General features: G+C 44.3%; 1 protein-coding gene across 1 annotated transcript in view; it reads left to right on the top strand.

Annotated features, from left to right (window-relative positions):
- Window positions 1-19,705, top strand: part of FAM135B (family with sequence similarity 135 member B) — a gene marked incomplete at both ends in the record, with an annotated part of 167,716 nt that overhangs the window by 66,508 nt on the left and 81,503 nt on the right. Inside the window, 2 exons of the mRNA XM_081258770.1 lie at window positions 7,127-7,266; window positions 14,856-14,926. Of these exons, the coding sequence (XP_081114896.1) occupies window positions 7,127-7,266; window positions 14,856-14,926 (211 nt within the window). The remainder of the gene's footprint in view (window positions 1-7,126; window positions 7,267-14,855; window positions 14,927-19,705) is intronic.

Below are 19,705 nucleotides of genomic sequence, written 5' to 3'. Positions count from 1 at the left end.
GCAGTGCACATTATTGGCTAATAAAGTGTTATCAAGTGCTAGCCTGACTGGGCTCATTCTAATAGGTGAAAAGGGTTTATAATTAAGTAATTAAGGCCACTCAGTGTGGATGGGAGGATGCTCACGGCTAAATTACATCAGCAGCCCTTGTTCATTTTCAGGAATTTAAAGGGTATTTTTTTCTTCCCTGTATTCTTTGGTTTAGTTGCCCTCCTTCTGCAAGTATGAATTTCTGCCAGGCCACGGCCTCTGCTTTGTAACTCGAGTTTTCTTGCAGACTAAGATAGGAGTCAGACGTCCTGGGAACTGGAGCTTCCCCCAACATAGGGAACCTTCCAAAAATCATCCCTTTGTATCCCTGCCTTCATTAATAGCTAATTAATTGATTATTCAGTGCATATCTGAGTGAGTATAATACACAAGGCCTGCTGTTCCATCATGCTAGGACTTCCGTTCTTTTCCCGTGAAACAGAAGTGATGGAGTAACGTGAGTGCAGTGAGGAGAGAAATCGTTGGGAAGTATTGCACTAAACATTGCAGGCTAGCCCTTATTCCTGCTGTACCATCACCAGTGACTGGTATTATGCCTAACGTTGTCTGTGGGGTCGTTTCGTTAAATAATAAATGAGTAAACAAACTCAGAGATGAAAGAATGGAAAGAAGCACGTGATTTGGAGCCACCATTCTACCATCTACTATTGACACATTTGCTGCTGAGGATGTAACTTAACCCAATGATCCTGAGTTCCCTCATGAGGGGAATGAAGACTTTCATACCCAAGGTCAAGTGAGATAAGGAATATAAAGTGCCTGGAACTCAGACCAACCAATCTCAGGCTAACTTTTGTAGAGCAACGTGAAATGAGCAAAACGGTTTCGAGTATGTTGCATCTTACAGAGAAGTGACTTTTTCAAGCCATAGAGTTAGAAGTAACAACATCTGTGCCCGAACCCAGTTTGTTGTACATAATTTGCTCCCTCAATCAAAACTGTTTTAAAGTAGCCTATATAAGATGTTTTAAATAATGCAATGTATCTGGAAAGCTGAGAAATTCGTTCAGACAAGGAGAAGTCTGTGGAGGTGAACAATTAAGGGACTACTCATCCCTACTCCATGGATAGATGTTCCAGACAGGAACACCCCACAAGGAACCCTATGATTGTTTTTGTTTTGTTTTGTTTTGTTTTCATTTACTTTGTTTTATTGAAGTATAGTTGATTTACAATGTTGTATTAATTTCTGCTGTACAGCAAAGTGATTCAGTTTATGTGTGTGTGTGTGTGTGTGTATCTATATATACATACATACATACATACATACATACATACATTCTTTTTCGTATTCTTTTCCATGATGGTTTATCACAGGGTATTGAATATAGTTCCCTGTGCCATACAGTAGGACCTTATTGTTTAGCCATCTTGTTGTTTATCCATTCTATATACAATAGTTTGCATCTGCCAGTCGCAAACCCCCACTCCATCCCTTCCCCACTCCCCCTCCCCCTTAGCAACCACAGGTCTGTTCTCTATGAAGGAACCCTATGATTGTTGATTACTGAATCTGTTTTTTTTTTTTTTTTGCCTATGACTTGATGCCTAGTAGGTGATTCATAAGAATTTAATGAATTAATTAATATATTTTATAGCAAAACCCATAGAAACATATTAATCTGGAGATATGGTTAAGGCTTACACTCATCTCTATGGGCACTAAAACAAAATATTCAATATTCCATGTACAGAAGGGTCAAGTAGCAAGTAAGAAAAACATTTGCTTTCTTTCAAATGGCAATAAAAATGACAACTAAAATGCAGCCCTTTATTGATGTATCATCCATCTGATGCACTTCAAAAATTGAAGGTGCCAGTATGTTCACAACTCTTTGGATATTCCACAAACGGGCTTGTGTCTCTAAATGCCCTGTTGGCAGACGTGCCAGCGTGCCTCCCCCGTCTCATATTGTCCAAGAAGCTCTGAGATTCCACAGTGGACCAGGGTCCTTTTCTGAATGCCAGGCTAGGAGAAAACTGGGTTTCTTGGTCTCTTGCTCTGGGCTTCTTGTGGCCATGCTGGTGCTCTGTTAAAGGTGATTCTCTAGAGTTCTGAGAAGGCTCGTCCTCTCAATGGTGAACTTGCTTCTACAAGCATCCCTACAGACCTCGTGGGCACAAGCCTCGGAACCCCAATGCCATTGCTCTACAAAGCACAGCCTTTGTGCCAGGATAGATGGGTCCACAGAGCTTTTCAGGTCACCATGTAACAAAACCAGCCTTCTGCTTACAAACCCCTTGCCCGTGGGCAACATCCACAGTCATCATTTCAGGCCCCAGCTTTCTTCAAAGTCCTTCTACTTCCAGGAACAAGTTTTCCATGCCTGATCCACACAGTGTGTTAATACCTCCTACATCAGGAGAAGTCTGTCCCAGTGTAACAGACCTCCTCAACTTCCAAACTCCAGAAAAAGTCATCGAGATCTTGGTCTCTTTGCTCCCAGAATTTCCTCCTCTCTCGAAGCAGACTGTTCCACTTGTACTCCTGTGATAGGGTCTCCAGGAAAGGTAGCCGCCTTGATGGAATCACAGAAGGCCATGCCACACCTCTCTGCCCTGGCAGTGAGTGTGCAGTGGCCTTACCGATCTGACAAAGCTTATGTGATACTGAAGGTCATTCTGCTCATTCTCTGGAAAAGCAGTGAACACCTGCTTCAGGTGGCTTTTGTCTTCTGCCTACTCTTTGAAACAGTTAGAAACAATAAACCATGGCTTCAAGATGACTTTCTGTCCTTCCTCTTCCTAGAAATAGCCAGACAGTTATCTAGTGTAAAGAGTCATCATCATTATCATCTTCGTCTTACCAGGGAATCTGCTTGGGTTTTGAGAATTTCACAGTTATACATACACCTCTTTAGTTCTCATCTCATCTGAGTCTGACATTCATCACGTAAAATAAGCTGGGCGTGACTCTTGCTTCACTTAAGCTCCTATTTACTGTCCTGCCCAAGGCCACATAGCAAGAAAGTAGTGGGGCAAGTCTAGGACCCCTATTTTTGCTTTGCTGAGGAGATCCTGTTCTAAACCATATAAACTCCAAGGTTCTGACCTTGAGTTGCTCATAGTCTGACTTGGCTTTTTCAACTTCCATGAACTCTCATGTTTCGGAAGTTTCTCCCATATGAATGTGGCCTGGGTTCGAAGCAATGCTGTAATAGCTTCTTAGAATCTTTGTTTTCAAATAGCCCAGACCTCACCCAGCTGTCCTCAGGCCTGCAGGGCTGGAAGGGGTCCCCCAGAGTTCTGACTGCTTAGCACAAACCTGATTCTCTGCGGAGCTCCTTTGTACTGGCAGAGCCATGACCATGTTCCCAGAGTGGGAGTGAGATTCAGTCTACAAGTCAATGCCCATGAGAGCTCCCTGGCTTGGACTCTGGGGTAGAGGGTCCATGTCAGATAAGCAGCACCTGTGCTTTGTAATCTGTGCTCACAGAGCCCCCTGGGGCTGGAGGGGGCTCTCAGCAGAGGGCAGGTAACTTGAGTTGTAAGCATTTAGAGGCACATAAGATATGCAAAGTATCGGTATCACTCATTTAGGGGGAAAGAAACAGCAGAACCTAAAAGATTTTTACTCTTGCTTTCTGGTTGGCAGTTCCAGATTAAACTGTTGGGACAGTGGGAGCCATTGAAGAGGTCCTCTCTCTCATCTCTCTGCTCCCTGTTTTCTACTCCCCTCCTCTTCCTTCTATCCCCTTCTCTTGCCCCTCCCACCTTCTTTCCATCAGACTTGTTTTCCCTCAAGGTTCTAACCCTCCTTTCAGATACTCATCCATGGTATCAACCCTGACACATACAAAAGAAGACAGATATTTAGGAAGACTAAGCGACACCTTCTCATTGGACCCCTGGTCTGGTCTCCAAACAATAAGTAAAAACGGTCTAAAGATAATCTTGAGGTTTATCCATGTTGCTGTAAATAGCATCGTTTCATTCTTTTTTAATGGCTGAGTAATATTTCATTATATATATATATATATATATATATATATATATATATATACCACACATCTTCTTTATCCATTCCTCTGTCAGTGGACATTTAGGTTGTTTCTGTGACTTGGCTATTGTAAATAGTGAAGTAAGTCAGACAGGGGAACACAAATGTATAATATCACTCATATGTGGAATCTAATTAAAAATGATATAAATGAACTTATTTACAAAACAGAAACAGACTCACAGATTTCAGTAACTTATGGTTACCAAAGGGGAAACAAAGAGGGGGGATAAATTAGGAGCTTGGGATTAATTTACACACACTACTATATATAGAGTGGATAACCAGTGGGAACCTACAGTATAGCACAGGGAACTCAATGTTCTATAATAGACTATATGGGAAAAGAATCTGAAAAAGAAGGAATGTATGTATATATATATGACTGAATCCCTTTGCTATACACCTGAAGCTAACACAACATTGTAAATCAACCATACTCCAATAACGTTAAGGGAAAAAAAGTGTCAGAATATTTGAAATAACACTTGGGATATACCGAGACATGTTCTTTTCACCAATGTAAAGTTAGAAAGGGATAAAAAAAAAAAAAGATGAGTTTGTGATTTCAACAACAAAGACAACAAAACAGTCTAAAGAGAAAAGTGGCTTTTTACCCCACTGCTAGGAAGCGGCAGCCTCCCAAGGTATGAGCAAGTTCTTTCAGAGTAGAGAGAGCAGGCACTGCCCTCACCTCTAGGTGCCCGGAACCTGGTGCATAAGAGGGTGAGGAGAACAAGGTGTGAACGAGCGCCCTCTGTCTACCAAGGAAGGTCCTGCAAATGAGCCAGTCATAGAAAGTTCAGGAAGTGGCCTTGCTGAGGGGAAGAAAGGAAGCTTTCCTTCAGCATGTCAGGAAGAGAGCCAGGATAATGAGCAAGGTGTCCAAGTGTGGGCTGTCATTGTTGAAGAAGGGAGGATCCCAGTGGGAACAAAGCAGGCAGGCGCTGTCCCAGTGATGCCCACAACCCCAGAGGGTGTCTTGTGATCAGTGAACCTTCCTTTGCAAGGAGGCACCTGTTTTGTGCCCTACTTACTAGTGATGAGAAAATGCCACAGAAAGTCTCACAGGGCATCAGAAATGCCTTATCCTGGGCTTAATGAGGCACCTTGGGATGCCACGATCTTCTGTAAATACTGCTGAGTCCTGTGATCTAGTTTGTCAATCTGCTCAAAATCAGAGGAGCTCCATCTCCCATAGGTATGTAGCCGGTGGAAATGTATTCAACAGAAAGTGCTACGACCTTTCTTGAAACACAATGAAAAAGTCATCCTACCGCATTTTGCATGCCTAGGACATGCTTGATCTTCAGATCTTGATTTATCTTATCCTCTTCTGTCTACGCTGATCCCAGAAGGTCAGTGTGTGGAGATGCCCGTTTTTCACGTGGAAAGCCGCTGTTACAAGGAGTGAAGTCACTTGCCCAAGAAGGCAAGTGATTGAACTGTTTTGCTGGCTGTCCCTCCAGGTCCTAGACGGCTCAGTGTTGCTCTGACCTTCAGAGTATTTACCCCATCCATCCTCTGCCACATTGTCGGTCTGGCTTATAGATCAACCAGGCCTTGACAGTGATAGAAAAAGGGCTGGTGCAGCAAATAAAAACAGGAGGGCATTTGCACGTAAGGATCACTTCTGTTGAAAAGCCACATCAGTTTGAATCCAACAGGTCTAAATAGGGCCGTGTCAGGCCAGAAATTTTATCTCCTTCACGATGAAGTGCAAAGTGGAGCACGAACATCTGCACAGCCTTGGAAACGACCTGGGATTTGACATTTCTTTTTCCCTATTCTGAAGCTACAATGCAGGTGTTAAGTGTCACTGTGCATGGGGAGGTGACAGTAAGCCTTTGTCCCTGTTTCCAAGGGACTGTTCCAGCCAGCTGGGGACACTGCACTGGGCACTCAAGCTGTTTTCCTTTGCTGGTTGGGCTTTTTAAAAAATTTTCTTGCTTCCCTTTGCAATCACACTATTTCCGTTTTTCAGTAGAGCTTTATAGCATACCTGTCTTTTGCTAGGAAATGGGTGCATTTTATTCATTCACCCAAGACGTCTTTTCTCAGTTGTTAAGTAGGTGGATGTGAGGATGAATCCACACAACGCCTTCTCCTATAGCGACTGTCATGACACCTCCCTCCTCTTCTTTGAGGCTTGGTCTCTTCATCTGTGGTGAAAACTTACCCTAGCAATTTTCTGTGAGGATTAAGGAAAGAAACACATTTGAAAAGCACTTTGGAAGCTGTGAAATACCACTTGGCCATTATTATGAATGAGTTATCTTTGCTTTATATTATATAAACAGTACCATTATTTATTTTAGAAGATTTCTATATTTTTCCAACTCTGCAGTTTGTGTGTTAAGTGATTTGGAAGAATTCACCCATTTTCTCTTCATAGTAACCCTGGTCAGTGGATGCAGGAAGATCTCTTAACCTCCTTGGGTAGGTTTATCTTCCTGAAATTCAACTTAACTTTGAGACAATGTTTAGGGATTAGGGTACAGTTAGAATGCACTGGAAGACATGGGATTGAGCAAGTTCCTTAGAAAACTGTATATCTAATGTAATTAGAATTAGCACATTTATCTAAAACTCAAGACAGAGCATCCTTCATATCCTATGTGCTGTGCAAACAACACTTTCAGGAGAGAGAGATTCTGTAGATGCTAGGATATCCTTGTAGAAGACCAATTTCTGTTTTTATCTCTCTGCTTTTCTCATTATTTTCAGGCGAGGGGGATTATGGAAGGCTTTATGAAGGAGGGGTTATGTGAGCAGGTAAAGAATTTAGCGGGTACTAATTTCCAGCCAAGGAACACTGCCCACTGCACGGCAAGTGATTAAGCCAAGATCCTATGACTTATAAAGGACTGAAGAAGGTTCTTTCTGAGATGCCAGCCCGATTCAGTGACCATAAATCTTGGGTGATGGAATCACATTCATCTGTGGCTTTTGGTCTTTGGGAATTGGAATGCAGTTTGGGGCCATTGTTTTCCTTGAGCTGGACTGACCCCCAAGGAGGCCGCAGATCCAGGCCAGGACGGGAGTCATGAGCTGCTACTGGTTCTTGTTTTGCAGACAGCGGCAGCCTGCACTCAGCCTGTGTCCACGAGAGCACTGTGCACAGCCGAGTCTTTCAGATCTTATACAGGAACGAAGAGGTGCCCATCAACGATGCCGTGATCTTCCGAGCTCATTTGCTCTTAGATGGTGAAAGGGTAAGTCCCGGAATCTTCCACCAGCCACGAATGGCTGTTCCCTCCTGTGCCTTTTGTATCCAGTGCTAGGAGAATGGGACGTGAAGGAGACGTTGTACATTTGCTCTGAAATCTGACAGATTGGGACTGGGGATTTCAGAGCGTTCCTGCACCTCCTGATTTATTCCTTTTTGTACTCATGCTTTTGTTCATATACTTGCTGGTTTCAGGTTCCAAGCGGGTCCCACTGACTAACTTGCTGACTGTCTCACTCATTCCTCCTTCGCCCATTTCCTCGTCTTTCTGGGCCTCCGTCAGCAGGTCAATCAGCAGGTGTTTGCTGAGCATCTGCTTTGTGCAGGGCTTGGGGCGGGTCCTCGGATGATGGACAAAGCTGAAGAAGGCAGCAGGGCCGATCCCTCAAAGGGTGGATGCTCCATCAGATAAACAGATATACAGACAGGCACTGGTAGCTGAAATGCACTGTGCCAGCTGCATGTGCAAAAGAACAGGGGCCACCAGGGTTGGAGATGAGCTCTGTGGGAGGACAGCAACGGCTTCACAAAGGAGCTGGCTTTGAGATGCTGGGACTAAGAGTTCATCACACTAAGAAAGAAAAAGGGCATCCAGTACAGGGGGGAACAGCATGAGTCAAGGCCCAGAGGCCTTGGAGAAAGTTCACTGAACATTTCCTGTTTATGAGATTAACATCTGATAGTAACCTGATAGTAACATCAGATGTTTCAAAATTTATGGTTACTGGGGGAAAGGGGAGGGAGGGATAAATTGGGAGATTGGGATGGACATATCCACACCACTATATATTAAATAGGTAACTAACAAGGACCTACTGTATAGCACAGGGAACTCTACTCAATACCCTGTAATGACCTATATGGGAAGAGAATCTAAAAAAGAGTGGCTATATGTATATGTATAACTGATTCACTTTGCTGTACACCTGAAACTAACACAACATTGTAAATCAACTATACTCCAAAAACATTCAAAAAATTTAAAAAATCACTTGTACCTTTTAAAAAAATCAGATGTTTCAAAAGAATATCTGAAGTCTAAACCATTTTTCTCACTCTCGCAGCCCCGCCTCGAATCCCCTTTACCGCATTCCAGCTGGCCATTCCCTGCTAGGGTATCTTTAAAGATGTGGAAGTATACTCCTACTTTAGGAGAGCCTAATCAGAGATGTGTCCCCTACAGGCATCCCCTACAGGCATTATAGCACGCATAACGACTTCTACTGGCCTTCTAATACTCCTCTCATGTCCTACGGCATTTTTTAAGTTTTATATTCAGTTGACTTTTTAAAAAAATATATTTATTTGGCTGAGCCAGGTCTTAGGTGCAGCATCCGGGATCTTTGTTGCCGCGCACGGGATCTTTAGTTGCGGCATGCAGGATCTTTTAGTTGCAGCATGCGAGATCTAGTTCCCTGACGAGGGATCGAACCCAGGCCCCCTCCATTGGGAGCACAGAGTCTTAACCACTGGACCACCAGGGAAGTCCCTCCCATGGCTTTTTGTCCACATCTTTTGTGGTTGAGGTAGTGATGAGTTCCCCTGTGTGGCTCCATGTGAAAAGCTGTCACTGATTCTTCATTTATGAATCCATGCATTCATCAAAGATCTGTTGAGCACCTACTGTGGGCTAGAGATAAAAATCATGAACAAGAAAATACGCCTGGTGTCTGAGAGCTTATGTTTTAACATGAGATCAATACATCACCGTGCAATCAAATAAATACATCCTGTATATTCTATTGCTGAGCCTTCCCACTGCTCCTCGCTCAGCTCACTCATCCATGAGATAACACTCACACAGATAATAAGAGTAGGAATTTTCACCCCTGTTGGAGGTCTTGTGAAACTACAGCTGGGCCCAAGGTGGAAGAGAACTCATGGCAGGCGCACTCTGCGAGACTTCATGCTGCCTCCTGATAGATACTCAGAGTTCCAAGAGCTCAGCTTCAACACAACCTTCACACGAGATGACGATTACTTCCTAGAGGGGAAGTGACAGACAGGCGAGCTCCCTGAGCAGCCAACACTGAGCTGAGACCACATGCTGCGGAGGGGCCAGGCATCCTGGGAGGAGGGCACAGCTAGGACAAAGGCTGTGAGGTGGGAACGCGGAGGTGCTGAGGAGTCGTGCAGTGACTAACCCCGAGGTACCCAGCCATCATCATTGGTTGCTTTCCCTAAGTTCCCCCACACCTTCATAAATCAACTCTTTTTAATGAACTGAGTGCCTCATCTACTTCGTTACTGGATTCTGGTGGACACGCAGGTAGTTTAGGAAAAGATACTGGAGCTGGTTTTGAGGGTTAAGGGACTCCCAGTTGGGCTTCATGCACAAGCTCAGCTTCCCCGAATTCTACTAAGAGAAAGTCACTTGATTTCTCATGGGCTGTTGTCCTTTGGCCCGTTGATCTCAAAGACCTTCCTGGGCAGAATGGTTGTGACTGGAGGCTGGGTTTGGACATTACTCAGGTCTCTTGGTCATTATTCCATCTTAATTCCATCAGACTCTTCTTCCTGCCCCTAACAGTTGAAAGCTTTTCAAGGTGAATGTTTCCCAGCACTCAAGTTTAGCATCACGCAAGTTTGCAACAAGCCATAGTTCAGAGGTTGAACAGGGAGTGTGTTTGCCAGCATGGGTTGTAGTCTTGTACATATTTTGTACAAGACTTTGTTCATATGGTACACATTGTTTACTTCTGCATATAAAGTCGCTTATCTCTACAAGCTAATAATTTATTATTGTGTTGGGGGTAATCCATATGGCAGCAAACAACATTATCATTAATCATTACATCCAAATCAGTGACAATTAAAGTTAATTGGATAAGTTCATAAAAGCTGTATCTCTGGAATGCGTGCATTAGCTCTAGTGAATGTCTGTTTATGGCAGCCAAAGCACCGTATAGCCAGTTGGCCAGAGTTCACGGTCTTGCATGTACGTAGCCATCAACGTGAGTGGCAGGTGTATACGATGCCAACACATCAAGCGTACCGTTTCCTGTGCTATGGGAAGTGCAGACGTGGAGAAGATTCAGTCCACACAGTTAGTGCCCAAGTAAATGTAAGAGATAACCATGGACAGAACTAATCACAGCTTAAGGCACAAATGTTTTCATAAAAGTTGCAAAGAATCCGGGAGTGTGGAGTAGGATAGGTATATTATTTATATACACTTTGTGTAACACCCCCCCAGAAGATTTGGGAAGGCTGACAAAATACACAGAATAGTAAAAGGGAAAAAATAGCAATAGAGTGAGCCAAAGAAGAGGAAAAACACAAAAGGGAACTAAAGCCTGAGTTAAATGTAACAGACCAAAATGCGCAAGCATAGTTCTGGACCTTTGCAGATGTTGGCCCACACATGCAGTGCTGAGCTTCCCAGCAGACAAGGCAGAGAAGATACAGTTATTAGCAACGAGATGCTTAATGTCCTGAAGAGGAAGAGGAACACGTTACATAAAATAATCTTTGTGGACAAGGTTGCATTTTTTTTTTTCGGTACACGGGCCTCTCACTGTTGTGGCCTCTCCCGTTGGGGAGCACAGGCTCCGGATGCGCAGGCTCAGTGGCCATGGCTCACGGGCCCAGCCGTTCCGCGGCATGTGGGATCTTCCCTGACCGGGGCACGAACCCGTGTCCCCTGAATCGGCAGGCGGACTCTCAACCACTGCGCCACCAGGGAAGCCCAAGGTTGCATTTTTTAATTGAAGTGTAATTGATTTACAATGTTGTGTTAATTTCTGGTGTACAGCAAAGTGATTCAGTTATATATATATATATTCCTTTTCATACTCCTTACCATTATGATTTATTACAGGAGATTGAATATAGTTCCCTGGACTATACAGTAGGGCCTTGTTGTTTATCTATTTTATATATAGTAGTTTGCATCTGCTAATCCCAGACTCTCAGTTTATCCCTCCTCCACCCCCTTCCCTTTTGGTAACCATAAGTTTGTTTTCTATGTCTGTGAGTCTGTTTCTGTTTTATAAATAAATTCACTTGAGTCATATTTTAGATTCCACATATAAGTGATATTTTATGGTATTTGTCTTTCTCTGTCTGACTTACTTCACTTAGTATGATAATCCCTAGGTGCATTCATGTTGCTGCAAATGGCAATATTTCATTCTTTTTTATGGCTGAGTAACATTCCATTATATATATATATATATATATATATATATATATATATATATATATACCACATCTTTATCCATTCACCTGTCGATGGACATTTAGATTGCTTCCATGTCTTGGCTATTGTGAATAGTGCTGCTATGAACATTGGGGTGCATGTACCTTTTCGAATAAGAGTTTTCTCCAGATATATGCCAAGGAGTGGGATGGTTGCATTTTTATGGGCTCCAAAAAGAAAAGCATTTCTCAACGTATGATTCCTAGATGCACCATGTCCTAGTCCTCTGGCAGTACTTTTTTAAAATGCAGATTCTTAAGCCCAGCCCAGACCTAGCCCAGGCGGTCTGACCGCAAAGCCTGTGTTTGTGACCAGTATGCAGGCCTGGGGGTGGAGTTAGTGGACGAAGGGGTCCTTTAGGTGGTCAGGCCCATAGTAAGTTGGAAATAATGATAATAACTAATATTTGTTGAGAATGGCCTTTGTTCACACAGTGTGTTAAGCCCTTTATGTGCATTTTCTTACATAGTCGCCCAATAGCAGTGATCTAAGGGGTAAGTGTAATCATTTCACCCCCATTTTACAGATGAAAAAACAAACAAACCTAGAGAGGTTGATTGGCCCAAGGTCACACAGATACTTAATAAATGGAGAGCCAAGCTTTGTACCCGTGTAGCTTGACTTCCAAAGCTGCTTTCTTATCTCCCCAGCTATGATGCAGCTCAGGAGAGAAGTTCATAAAGGGGGAGAAGATACAAGGGTTACTGCTGTTATGAGCAGAGTTGAAATCAGCTAGCGTGAGACCGTACAACCCACAGCACAGATGAGACCCTGGGAAAGGCTGAAGAAGTGAGGAAGCCTTGACTGAATCTGGGCTTTGGAGCCACTAACTAGTTAGGCCTTGGAAGTGTCTTTCCTACAGCAAGTCTCAATTTCTTCATTTATAAGTGAGGCCAATATGTCTTAATTCACAGTTTCATCCACATTAAATAAGATAGTATATGACCGTGGTAGCTGTCCTGTGTAGTACCTGCTACATAGTAACTCTTCTGTAAATCCTAGCTGCTGTTCTTATTTCCACTACTATGTGAAACTGATGCCCGATGCTAAAAAAGTCATCTACCTGGGAGGTTGAGGTTAGCTGATGTAAGCTATTATATATAGGATGGATAAACAACAAGGTTCTACTGTAGAGCACAGGGAGCTCTATTCAATAACCTGTGATAAACCATGATGGAAAAGAATATGAAAAAAGAATGTATATATGTATGTATAACTGAATCACTTTGCTGTACAGCAGAAATGAACACAACACTGTAAATCAACTATACTCCAATTTTAAAAAATCGCCCTTGAAAGGAAGCAATCCTTTTAACGAAAATAAGGTAGGGCAATGGAAGGGCATGCGTGCGTGAGTGTGTGCGTGTGTGCGCGTGCATGTGTGAATGTATGTGTTTGGAGGAAGGGGCACGTAGCCAACAGCCAAGGAAGAAAAATGAGTGGTTAGAGAAACCAGTGACTGCATTCTGGGGCATCTTGCAATTAAAGATTTATTGAGACATCAGTGAAGTCATAGCCAGGCTCCATCTAGCCACAGCTGATCTTGGGCCTGGATTTCTCTCCTTGTTCTAAAAAAATTGCAGCAAGTTTAAAACTGGAGCTTACAGCGAATTTTTGTTAAGTAGGCAAATGCATGCTTGGAGGTGGTTAGGAGGACTTTCTCTGCCAGTCTTATTTCCCAGGAACTGGTGACAAGAGGCTGTGTTGCTTGGGTTGTGTGTATGAAGCGGGGTGAGTGATTATGCAAAACAAAGCTAGGAGAGGAAGTTATTCATAGCGCTTGGATTGAGCAAAATGTTAACTTTTAAATGCTTAAAAAAATTTTTTTAAACAAATTTTAAAACCCTGGGGAGCTAAAGATAAATTCCATCCATATGTCTCTGCCTGAGCTATGCTTCACCAGGAACATGTTTCCAAAGAGGCCTTTGGGTAAGAGATTTCCATCCCTACAGAATGAGGATATTCTTGCAAAGAAACAAAAACCAAGGGGTGGGGGGCGGAGAAGAGCTTTATTTATCCTTTAAGACACACAAATACTTTCCGTGGGCCGGATCTTGTCCCTGGAGCTGGGGATCCAGAACGGATTAAGACTAGTCTCTCCCTTAATGATACCGGATTACAGGGGATACTGGGTAAGAAAATGGCCTGGGGGGATTTAGCCACAGTCAGATGGATTTTGTCAGAGAGTCCCCTGAGCCCGATCCAAATGGAGCTTCTGAATGCCAGCCCAGCACGGCCAGATCCATGGATTGTTTTTTCAGAAGCTGGAAACCTGCAATGGAAATGTGCAATTGCCTGATTTTTAGATGTTTTCTACTTGTTCAAAACATTGTAAAAAATACTATCAGGACTAAACAAAAGGTGTCTGCAGCTAATATTTGTCTCATGGGCTTATAACGCAAAAATTATAAAACTGAGACAATTTTATAGGAAGTGTTGAATGGTGGGATAGGAAAAAAACAGGGTTTTGTGGGTCACAGAGGAGAAGGGGTCCATCCCACGTGGCTGTGGGGAGGAGATTACGCCCTGTAACAGGGGTGCAGTACTTATCTGGGTTTCCTGAGTAGGGACATCAGCTAGATCTGGTACTTATTAGCAAGTGACTGTCCTGGAGGTGGGGATGAGATGTTAAGTTTGGGAAAAGAAGAGGCGTGGGTTACCATCTCTTAGATGTACCTGAGAAACTGGCAGGTAGAACAAATAGATTCCGATGCTAATTAATGAAAACTGATTTTTTTTTTAAAAAGCTAAGAATGGAAACAGTCATGGATAGGACACGAAATGCTAAAGTGTCTGAAAGCATAAATGGCTAGATGTAATGGATCTCAAGACAAAAGTGAAGGATACGCTTTCACGTAAAGCTGAGACGCCTTGGGAACTGACTTGACTTTTCTGAGCATCAGCTTCCTCTTCTAGGAACCTGAAGGATAGTGTCAGCCCCTCGAAGGTGCCAGCAGTAACACCACCTCCAACGTTTTCCCATCTCTAGAAAAGTGGGGTTTCCTCTCTGCAAATTCACTGCTCCAACCTTTCCAAAACACGTGCCACAGAACACTTCACTACTGCTTCAGAGGATTCCAGATCAAATCTGTTCTGGAAATAAGGTGCTCAAAAGTCCTGCAATCTAGAAAACTCACTTAACATTCTTTTCCTGCAAATCGGCTTTTCCCCAAATTTGACGTAAATCCCTTCCTTCTACTATCCATGTAATACAGGCACCACATTCAACTAGAATTCCACAGAACATGGATGGAAATTCTGCTTTACACATAAATGACATTAATTTTGCTGTGAGCTCCTTCTTCTAAACTTTGGGAAACCGGCTGGCTACATGTTTCATTTGGACCAGTCCTTAAACTTTGTTTCTCTTCTAGGTGGAAGAGGCACTAAGTGAAGTCGATTTCCAACTCAAGGTGGATTTGCACTTTACAGACAGTGAACAACAGTGAGTGTCCTTGGAATCCTTGAATCATGATAATACAGTTTCCTTTGCCCAACACTTTTCCAGCCCTGAGGTATCCTGATGGCCATGAAACTCAGAACATCCCTTAGAAACCCGGTTCTTGATCAGCTACAGAAACGAGGGCAAGGCATATCTATGTGGTCATTTAGAGCTGCATGCATTTTAGGCAGGTAGCTCAGAGGCTGCAGGCACAGAGAACTCCTGACTTCCTGCTTTATGAACTGGCACCTTCTTATATCCGAACCCGCCTCCGTACACTTGCGATGCAGTATTAATTAACTCTTTAGACTAATGACCATATGAGGCTGCAGATCTCAAGCCCCCTTCTGACTCAAAGGAGATCCGGCTGGGATCCTCGTTCAGACATCTGAATGGATTCATCAGGATCCATCCTGATCCTCATTCAGACATCTGAATGTCTGCTATGATGTTTCAACTTTCTGAAAATTGAAAATCCATTGACGTACATTGAAAATCCATCAGCTTCCTGCTTATCGGATTCAATAAGCAGGAAGCAACCCTCCTCCTTCTCATAACTTCTCCCTTTAAGCTGGTTCGGTGGCCTCTTCCTCCTACCCTGGGGTGAACAGTCGTGTCGCAGGCTGTTCTTTCATGTCATGAACAGATAGTCCTTTTTTCAGCTATGAAAAAGTCCAGTCAAATGTATTACCAAAACGCCAAACTCTCATCCAATTTATAACTTCTTCTCATTGACGCTGCGCCTTTGCTCCACTGCACCCCTGCTCCAGACGTTCTCGGGGTAGGAAACTCCCGCTGCAGCAGCTGGGTATGTTGAGCAGCTTGATACAGCTTCCTGTCTTCCCCCTGGGGTGTGTGGGTCTTGCAGGGCCAGGCACAGGGAGGAGGGAGGAGATTGCAGGTGGGGCAGGGAGTCATACGTGATGGGTTCAGTTGCAAGCAGGGCTCTTAACGTGGTAGATGCTCACTCACCGCTTTCTCTGCTCTTGGGGTGTTCTTGTGCCTTCCATGGAGCTGTACCCGTTAGGCGGGCTCCCTCTCCCCCAGCCTCTGCTGTTCTTTGATAGAATGATGCCTCCTATGGTTGGGTCATTCTCTCCTTGCAGGAAGCTCTTTTGGCAGATTCTTCTCCGAAGAATGCACATCTGGCTCTTGGGAAATGGACACAAGCACTTTCATCCTCATCTCACACTGGTGGGGACCCCCGCCCCAGTGCTGCTGACTCTTCTTTGGCCAATCCAGCCACCCTCAGCTTCTCTCCTGAGGGCCTTTGCAGGATAAGTCCGGCACCAGGGCCTGTGTTCCCCCAGGGGGCACAGAGCACGCTCACATGAAGACTCCCCTCATGAAGCTGAAGGTGAAAATGGAGGCCCTTCTTTTCCATCTATTCTTTTAGCAGAATCTCAGCACAGTCTGACCACTTTGGGGAAATTAATTCTCCCTTCTGAGCTCTACAACCTCTTCAGCAAATGCTTCGCCTTCTCCAGTGGAGGATGGGAGACCAGGTGGCCAAGGGGCTAGTGCGGGCGGAATGGTTGCCCGACCCCTTCAAATTTCAGAGTCACTGTTAGCACTTTGGCTCCCTTCCCAAGGACTATCCCATCCCCGAGATGGGTCTGATTGTTATGGGAGTTTTCATAACACGGGGCATTGAATCAGAGGGGATCTGAACCACAGATGGACCACTACTAAAATGTCAGAAACCTGATTGTGTCTGTGCTTTGAGAATAGACATCTGCTGATGTGTATGTACTGTAGGTGGTCACGCCTCATCTCTGGGCTGGCCGGAGGATCTGTCCAAGGTCCTGCCATTGCGTCTGGGCTCAGCATCACAGATCCCTCACTCTTGGGGTCTTTATCTGGACCCCAAGCCCCTCTGGACACCTGCTTCTCTCATCACTTCTCCTTACCTCTTGGTGGAATGGTGGATGCTTGAGAAATCTCATCTTCCTCACACCATCTCCAGGACTTATTATTCTAGCACCGTACTGAACTCAGAAGCCCCATAAGAGGCTGACCTTCTTTCGAAGCTATAAACTCAGAAATGAAGCCCTCGTCTCTATTGCTCTCATAGTCCCTCTCAACTATTTAGGGTTTCTATCATTGACTCATTTTATTAATTTTATTAACAACCCCTGCCCTATCTTCCTATGCCCCTTCATTCAGAGGTATTCATCCATAGCGCCATGGTAGACATTTCCATTTGATCACAGAACCCTGCCATTGATCCCAAACCCAGCCTGGAAGTCATTCCCTACCCAGCTCTCCAGGCAGCCTCAATGGTAAGTTATGGTGGACACAATAAATGTGACCTTCTTACTGTCAAAACAGTAGTTAATGGAGAGGCTGTGTACAGGAGATTGGCCCAAAGAAAGTGTACGGAGTTCAGCAACAGGCTCTGTGCTCACTGACTATGAGAGACTGGGCGCATCCCTGCACTTTTCTAAATCTTAGTAGCCTCATTTATAAAATGGGCATCATTATAGATTCTGTACTTCATAGGTCTGTTATGAAGATTAAGAGAGGTAATACCTAAGCCAGGCCAAGGGCACGGATCAATGTCTTCTTCCTCTTTGTGGCTTCCTAGATGCAGGTGGGGCCAGTTTCCATGTGTCACTTCCTCCCTGTAGTACAAAGCACTTAACAACAATCAGAGCAGAGCGTTTTCATGGAGTATGCGGTTAGCTAACAGGAACAGGAACCCAGAGGCTGGGGAAGAATTGAAAATGCCATATTTTTTCATTTTCATAAATTGGGTTTAAGGATAACAAGACATCTATAGCACATCCTGGGGATAGACTTTAGGCTTTGAAACATGACTCAGGCAGTCAGCTTCTTTGTAACCATTTAGGCTTGAGCAGGATCAAAATACAGAAGCGTGGCATCTAACGTCAGGGGCAGAAGGGCTCTTGATGTCCATCTCGTCCAGTGGTTCTCAACGTGGGTGGGACAGTTCTGTCCCTCAGGGAAATCTGGCCATTTCTGGGGACATTTTAAATTGTGACACGGGGGGTGGGTGGCTGCTACTGGCTTCTAGTGTGTAGAGTCCAGGGATGCTGCTAAACATCCCACAATGCCCAGGACTGCATCCCGGCTCCCCAGCAAAGCATTATTCAGTCCCCATATCAATATCACTGAGGGTGAGAAACAGTGCTCTAGTCTAACCTCACATTTGAACCTGCTACTCTACAAAGACCCATGAACATGTGCTTGCACAGAGACAGGAGCTCACGTCTCCCCATTATATCCCATTCTGTCCCTGGACACTTCTGCTTATCAGGAAATTCCTCTTTACTTCAAGGGACAAGTCATCCTTTGTGCCTTCCTTCAGTTGCCCTCAAGTTCAGTCCTTGTAACCACGCATCAAAATTCTCAGTCTGGGGACTTCCCTGGTGGCGCAGTGGTTGAGAGTCCGCCTGCCGATGCAGGGGACACGGGTTCGTGCCCCGGTCCGGGAAGATCCCACATGCCGCGGAGCGGCTGGGCCCGTGAGCCATGGTCGCTGAGCCTGCGCGTCCGGAGCCTGTGCTCCACAATGGGAGAGGCCACAGCAGTGAGAGGCCCGTGTATCGCAAAAAAAAAAAAAAAAAAAATTCTCAGTCTGGATCGCAGTTCAGGTACACACGTCATCTCTTCCCCTTCAGTTGGACACCAGGGCTCTTTCTCTGTGTTTTGCATTTTCTGTTTGTTTGATTTTTTTTGCTGGTTTTAGTTCCTTTATAAGAACCCAGGCATTTTCCTCTCAGTGCTATCCAGTTTACCTCTATGTTTTTTTTTTTCTAAATTAAGACCTCCCCCTCCCCCAGAACTGAGTTTTTTTTTTTAAACATCTTTATTGGAGTATAATTGCTTTACAATGGTGTGTTAGTTTCTGCTGTATAACAAAGTGAATCAGCTATACATATACATACATCCCCATACCTCCTCCCTCCTAGGTCTCTCTCCCACCCTCCCTACCCCACCCCTCTAGGTGGTCACAGAGCACCGAGCTGATCTCCCTGTGCTATGCGGCTGCTTCCCACTAGCTCTCTGTTTCACGTTTGGTATTTTATCTCCATTAATTAGCTCTATTCATTTCAGGGCACAAAAGAGCTATCATGTCCCTCATTCTGAATTCTTTACTCCTATGAAAGTGGCTTAAATTCTTGTTAACATTTTTGACATCTTTGCTACCCTGACATGTATTTCACCCCCTGTTGTCCAAGCCCTAAGGATAGTCCTATGATTTGCAGCAGCCTGTGTCTGAATGGATTCAAAGTAATTACGTGCAGTAGTGTAGAACAGACTGTGGAGGCAGACAGACCTGGGCCTAGCTTTTAGGTTTGGCCTTGTGACTTTGAACAAATCAGTTATAACTCATGTCGGCTTTACCTCCTCATCGATAAACGGAATTACATCAGTTAGTACCTCATATGATTGTCGTGCACATTAAGGGAAAAAACGCCATGTTCAGTTCACAGTAAGGCCTCAATAAACAGTTGTCAGAATGATAGTGACTATGGATGTTAATGACTTCCTGAGACTCAGCAGAGGACACTCAATGCCCCTCCCCATCAGGCTTCTTCCTGGTAGGAGAGGAGGTCATCATTTGTGGGCTACTTTGGGGTCACGCTGGGCTCCGCTGATTTATTCGGCTCTTTTACCTGGCATTCACTTGCACCCAAGCTCTTAGCGACACGGATTTCCAGAAAGCAAAGCCCATTGGGTGGGGTCTTGGGAGTTTGCTCCCCTCACTGTCTTCTCTCTGTGTCTCTTGTCCTCATCTGTGGAAGAAGAAGAAGC

This window comes from Mesoplodon bidens (assembly GCF_964165515.1).
Source record: "Mesoplodon bidens genome assembly, chromosome: 16".
Lineage (NCBI taxonomy): Eukaryota > Metazoa > Chordata > Mammalia > Artiodactyla > Ziphiidae > Mesoplodon > Mesoplodon bidens.
The sequence above is the reverse complement of the archived record's forward strand: the minus strand, read 5'-3'. Positions and strand labels throughout refer to the sequence as shown.